At 38.8% G+C, this 6898-nt stretch overlaps 1 protein-coding gene across 1 annotated transcript in view; it reads right to left on the bottom strand.

The window, feature by feature from the left end:
- Nucleotides 1-3769: 3769 nt before the first annotated feature.
- The window catches only part of FAM173B (family with sequence similarity 173, member B), a 10941-nt gene continuing 7812 nt past the window's right edge, over nt 3770-6898 (bottom strand). The window contains exon 4 of the mRNA XM_009321910.1: nt 3770-6023. Within this exon, the coding sequence (XP_009320185.1) occupies nt 5826-6023 (198 nt within the window). The 3' untranslated portion in view covers nt 3770-5825. The remainder of the gene's footprint in view (nt 6024-6898) is intronic.

Raw genomic sequence — 6898 nt, 5'->3', positions numbered from 1 at the left:
ACCAGAGTTCTGGCATGGACAGCTGCAGACATTACAGCATTAAGGAGTTTCACAGGGTCCATTGACTTTTTAGACAGGCTTCAGTGGCAGCTGATCAGGTGTTTTGAAAATGTTTAAACAGTTTCTGGAAAAAAAAAGCAATTAGACCCTTAAACCAGATCTATCATAGATTAACTAAAAAGCTAGAATTATTAGAATGCAAGGGGAATGTGCAAAACCATGCGGCTGCTCTCACATAGCAAAATATGAAGTTACAGGCTTACCAGAATAGACACAGAGTCACATATATTTGTATACTGCAGAGGTTCAAGGCTCAACAGTCCATGCAAGCAATAACAGAAAGAAGAAAAAAGCTCCTCACTTTGATAAACTCATTTCCATTTAGGTAATGTCTTACGTAAGCCCATATTTTTAGTTCAGGGATTCTCAAATGATCATTTCAGACACATTAAAATTTTCCAACGGAAGGACATAACCATGGGTAGCAAATATAAACCTACTGATAGTAGATCTCCTTTTTAAATTACTTTTTGTGGATTCCTCAGAAGGTACCCACAAACCTCAGGTTGAAAGCCATTAATTTACTCCTCCTGACCTTGCAAAGACCTCTGCTCACCGCAAAACTTTATGCCACAAGCTTTATATGGGTCTTCAAAAACCTACTTTATTTTTAAAAACCACAACATATACAGTAAGCTGAAAAATATCCCTGCACATTTACTGGTAAGCAGGTTTTACTTAATTTTTACCAATGCTAGCAGTTCACTGGATTGTATTACAGTGATTCTTCAAGGACTACACAGCAATTCGCAGGAAAAACATCAGTCCGACAGTTCAACCAAAGCCTCTAATAGAAACCCCAACATCATACTAAGAAAAAGAAACCAGCAAAAGTCCCACCTGAACAAATAACCCAAATCCAAAGAACTACTGAACGGATAAAAGACCTGTATTCATTTGCCAAGTGATGAAATATAATAAAAATGTGAAATTAAGTACTTAAAACTATTAAATAGTCAGAATTGTTGTAGACCGAGGCCATTTTTCAGTCTAAATACCATATGGGTGGATGTGTTTTTCTTTCATTTACTGGAAACAAAAGTCATGCTATGTCAGCATACGGACTGCTAAATAAATCAAGGAGGTTAGTTAAACACGTTAAAATGTTAGAGAGAAAAAGGATGTTCCTTAACATATTTAGTCTTCCTGCAAAGTTGCTGGGGGCGGGGGGGGGAGGACAACTAGTTTACAGAAAAAAATAATTAAAGAAAATGAGAAGATCTGATGAATTTATGAAGTCAAACAGTCAAATTGTAAAAAGACAATATGAAAAATAAAAGCAAACACTGAAATAAGAGGGCGAATTCAGAAAAAAAATGAAGAAAAAAATTAGTAATCATCCATGTGTAAGTCTCGGTCAGTAAAGCATACAAGGACAAATAGAAAGATTATCATACAAAGAAAAATACTGAAAATATTAATTCTGCAGCTATCTCACTCGAGGGTGATTTTTAAATTAAACACAGATGCCACACTGTCTTATCAAGAACTCAAGAAGTCTTCTAGAAGAAACATGTTACTTCTGAAAAACAAGCTGGGGCTACATTGTAAAACTAGAGAACTGCAAACTCGGCAAATGTAAAAGAAAAATAACTCACTCAAAACAGAATTTACTGGCACTAAATCTGATGTTAGGCTGCCCTCTTCAACCATGAATTTGAAGGATTCATGTCCTTTCTTGAATAAATGCTTCAGTATTTGTAAGCCATCATGAAAGTGAAACTACAGAAGTATGAGGTGATCTAACAATAATTACTGTTCATTCAAGTGTAATGGTATCAGACATGAACCCATTTCTAAGTGAATGCTTGTCAGAGCCCATTCTTAGTATGGATGCTCCTATCCAATGAGAAATATGCACAGTTGATGTGCAAGTCTGCCAAACTGCTTTTGAAATAGTTCAGACTGCCATACTTGGGCCCTAAGATTCCTTTCCTCCCGTAGCTCAAAATATAAACGGTAAACAGAATACTACCTCTGCTTACTTCCCCTGTAGATCTTAGGATGGTATTAGGGTGGTAAAAATTTTTAAAGCACGCATGAGAAAAGCAAAGCTCAAGTCGTTCTTAAAAGTTCATGCAGAATTCAGGAGATCTCCATCGCCTATATCGATCTCTGTCCCCTTCATTAAAGGCGAAAGACTTTCCCAAAGCCTGGGCTCTGGAACGTGTGTGTCCGTCCGTCCGTCCCCCCCCAGGACCATACTCATTCAACTGGCTTGTGAAATGTGGTACTTTATTTTAAACTTGATTCTGTACCTTCTTACCTACCTACAACTCACGAGTCAGAAATAATCTTCTGTCTCTGAGCTGCTGTTTAACTTCCTTGGAGCAATATTGCATTAAGTGGCAGCATATAATCAGACCAGAGGGTAAGTCAAGAACTTCAATACACCCAGTAATACAGAAATGCCTAAAGCTCACAAAAATATGTGCACATTTCACAAACAAATCTGGACAAGCTTGGTTGACACTGCTGTGTCAGTATACTGAGCAACCCGCGTATCAGATGGCTCTCTTGTAGTCGTAGCCCTCTCCTTCTCCCTAGAAAGCCAATTTATGCAAAATAGAAAACTACAAAATTAGAAATGTAGCACTCAGGTGCTGCATTGGTACAACTGATCTTGCATCACAAAGCCTGTGAGGACATAATGTGTCTCAATGCAAAAAAAAAAAATATTTGAAAGTCTGACTCCTGGAGAACTCTGACCTGTATTATTTTCAAACAGGTCAAATTCTACAATATTTCAGGAAAGCATTACTCATTCAGCGATGTAGCAACTTTTTTGCTAAGATCTGTCAGGCCAAGGAAGGAATAGAACAACAACTCCCAAAAGGCATGTGATTCTACTAGAAGACATAAACAAAGATAAACTATAGGTTTTTCTGTGCATCTGAATTACTTTGGTATTGAACAGCATAGATGTAGCTTGAAGGTTTCCTTCTTTTGGCTTCAGACCTACACTATAATTTGATTAAGCCAGTTCTCCAAGGCTTTCCTGGTTTTCAGAAGAAACAAATTTGTACTCTGAAGTAGCACATCAACAAAATCGTAATACATTACCCTAGCAATTGGAAGCGTATCAACATAATAATCCATACAGTGATAACTGAAGTCACAGTTAAGTATTTAATCTTGTAAACTATCAAATGAACAAAGCAAGCAATAGAAAATTTGAGGATGACAGGAAAATGCTTTCCCAGTCCCCCTGTGTAAATTAGGGCAATTTGCTTTCCATTTCACACTTCAGCCATGGAAACAGGAAATACAGCACATTTCCTTATGTACTAAGGAATTCCGACCTTCAGACCACTGTCTATCTCAGTGGAGGCCCCCAAAAGTAAATGGCCAGAACAAGAAACAGCCCTCTGCTTCACTTTGAAAGCATTCATAAATCTCTCCTTGCCTTGAGGACAGCACTTACTGCTCCTAAAGCTCAGGCCATCACATCATTAATTCTATCTCGCCCTCCTCAACAAGTATTTCTGGAGCGATAGGTGGTTAACTAAGAAGTACATGCCCCAAAGCCTTTTACCACAGGCAGAACTGAGAAATTCAGTTTTTACCTTTTAACAGGCAAATGATAATGCAGTAGACAAATATATAGTCAAACACAGCAGAAAAAGTAAATATCCGCTTCATGCCCTTCAAACTAACTTTGACCCAAGTTTCTATTGCCTACTTTCACTAAAGCACTGCACTGCAGATGAGTCACAATTCACTTGATCAAATTCTTTTGCCTCCTCTTCTCCTTTATAATCATTCGGGGAAGGACTCAGCTTCATTAGCTAATTTCCCCTTCGTACGGTCTTTTCCAATAGAAATAATTGCAGATTTCCTTTGTCTGAGGTTCCAGTTTTACAGCCTTGGGATATTAAAGTAAATTCAGCCATTTTAGATAAGCCACTGTAGCCCTGTCCTGTCACTGTGTAATAATCATAACACTTAAATCATGGTAGAGTTTAGTGTAGTTTTACAAGATGCACTACGTTACACCGCAGTGAAAGGCTGTAAAAGACTGCTTACCAGAAATCAGTGTTCTTCGATACACACAGTCACCACGTTTACAGCTGTGCCTTGCCATGTGAGGCTGAAATCTCTCCTTTGCAGACTCCAGAGTGGATACATTTGCCCCTTTCTTCTCCTGCTTTGTATACGTTATCAGGACAAAACCATTCCATGCTCCATTCCAAATCCTCAGTGTAGATTTGTATTTTAAATTCTCCTTCCTCCTCCCCTCCCACGAAAAATAAAAAGCCTGGGTACAGGTGTAACTGTAGACTACACATCCCAAATAACATCTAACTTCTCTTCAAGTCAGATACTACAGTCCAAACAACTTGCTTTCCCAAGGCCTAATAAAATGTCACAGGCTTTGTATTTACCCAAAATTGCAAGGTCTCAGCGCTTCTCTTGGCCTGAGCTGATTTTAGTTGTGGTAACAACTGCCTAGAAGTCAGGTGACAATTTCCTAGCCTGTTTTAGCTTCATTCTATGGGTATCATATATGCAAAGGTCTGACAAACTTGCGTAGTCCCTGCTTAACAAGCAGTCTATATGTAACTGGGGCCAGGGGAGGCTAACTGTAAACTTAGACTAATTGTTAATGAGTGAAAACAGTAAAACTTTATCTGGGAACTAAAAGAAAGACCAAGTAAGCAGACTGTTACAAACTAGAAAAGTGTTGTAACCGTGTTAGAAAAGGAAAACGTCACAGCAGTGACAGTACCCCACTGCAAACCAGTATGAGCAAAAAGACGGCGAGAACTTGCTTCACTTCCAAGGAAAAGCCATGCAGCAATGCCATGAGTTTCTGAGTCTCATCACATGGCATAGAAAAGTAGAGGGGAAAAGAAGCCTGACTGAAAACCTCCCTTCCCATCTCACTATAAATTAAATGAGGTCTAATCAGATTTAGCCAAGCTAGCCAGACCAACTAGCTCTGGAATCAGTCTTCATGACACATTCAAGTAAGCAGCTCTCACCCGTACCTTATCCAAGGTTTGAGCACACAGAAGTGGTGACACTTCACTGCCAAGTAGGTGACTTTTGAAACCCTTCCTAAATCAGAGAGGTTAGGAAAAATCATGGTCATTTGCAAAGGTTTATACCAGTAAGTGTTCAGTAAGAGCACATTTCTGCAGTTTTGTCTTCACATAACAAGTTAAATAAAAATACATTAATACAATCAAGGGCTGCACTTGTGTTAATGAATAAGCAACTTGTTATATTTGCTTGTTGTGTCATATTCAACTTTAAAAAGTACACATTCAAGGCTGAGGTGTAAAACATTGGTATCATCGTCATACTCAACCTGCATCAGTTTGATGTATGCAGCATTATGCCTACTGGGCATACACTGTGAAGACATTTGGGAACCATGGCTCATTTGAGAAGCCACTTGCACACCACTTCCAACACCAATAACAAATGCTATGTAGGCTCAGAAAGAATGCACATAAGTTCACCAATTTGAGCATTTTAACTTACGCATATATTCCCCTTAACAGTAGTGAACCGTGTTTTATCCCATTTTCCACAGTAAAATTTTCCGCTTCTATAAAACTTCCTCATAATTTTTACTAACTACATTAAGCCATTTAACTATACCTTTCGCTAACCTTTGTGTGCTTTCAGATAACCAGTGTCCTTCAGTTATTTTCACAAATATGTATCTCCATATCCTGGGGCTCTATTCACATTAATCTTATCTTTAACAGGTGAAATCAAAGCCAAAAATTTCAGTACAAAAACAAATTAGATGTTTAGCATTCTGCCTCTGGTGTAATTTCCAAGCTTTTTGTTTCACATCCTCTAGAATGTTTCAAATCATAGGCCCACACAGTGTCTGTTCCCTCTCCAGTAGTATGATCTGGGATCCAGCAAGGGAAAGGAAAACGACAGGCAATGATTCTGGCATTACATTCAAGTTCTTCTTCCAGCTTCTTCTCCAACTGTGGCATCTGTTGAGCAACAATAAAAAGCTTTCAGAAGCAGTAAAAAACAGAAGCAATCTCTTTAGAATCGAATTCAAGTGTTCAAGAGAAGTCCAAGGTTTGAGGAATTTTTGGAAAAAAAATTTAGGAAAGTATTCATGATATACATTTTGGCTTGGATGCATTGACAAAGAATATCTAAAACTAGAAAATGGTTATTGTGCCCTGATTGGTGAGACCAAGAAAATCATAACTCTGAGTTCTAAAAATTCAATCAAAACCCATAAATAATCTCTTAGATAAAAAACTCCACAAATTAAGAAAAGACTTTGCATGTTCCAGTTCACGATTCTCTTCAGTAGGATTCTTCTTTGTAGAGAATGAAAGTTCAGCCCCCTGAATTCATGCTATTTATGACACCCCAAGTGGCATGAACTATTACGTGATACTCAAGGGCCAACGCCTCTCAATTTCCAGTCTAAGCCCAAGACAGATCCTGGGACACTCAAAACATCATACAGCCAACAACCCAAAGCAAACATTCTGTTGTCATTGTATGGTAAAGTACTGGTATGTTAAATACTACTGAAATTGAGCTTTGTTGGCTCCAGCCTGTTACCATATGCATGTAAGTCCCTGCAGCAGTACTGTATGAAACAGCATAGAGAATCATAGAATAGTTTGGGTTGGAAGGGACCTCTAAAGGTCATCTAGTCCACCCCCCCTGCCGTGGGCAGGGACATCTTCAACTAGATCAGGTTGCTCAGAGCCCCGTCCAACCTGACCTTGAAGGTTTCCAGGGATGGGGCATCCACCACCTCTCTGGGCAACCTGTGCCAGAGTTTCACCACCCTCAACGTACAAAATTTCTTCCTTATATCTAGTCTAGATCTACCCCCCTT

The sequence above is a fragment of the Pygoscelis adeliae genome, unplaced genomic scaffold, assembly GCF_000699105.1.
Source record: "Pygoscelis adeliae isolate BGI_AS28 unplaced genomic scaffold, ASM69910v1 Scaffold144, whole genome shotgun sequence".
Lineage (NCBI taxonomy): Eukaryota > Metazoa > Chordata > Aves > Sphenisciformes > Spheniscidae > Pygoscelis > Pygoscelis adeliae.
The sequence above is the reverse complement of the archived record's forward strand: the minus strand, read 5'-3'. Positions and strand labels throughout refer to the sequence as shown.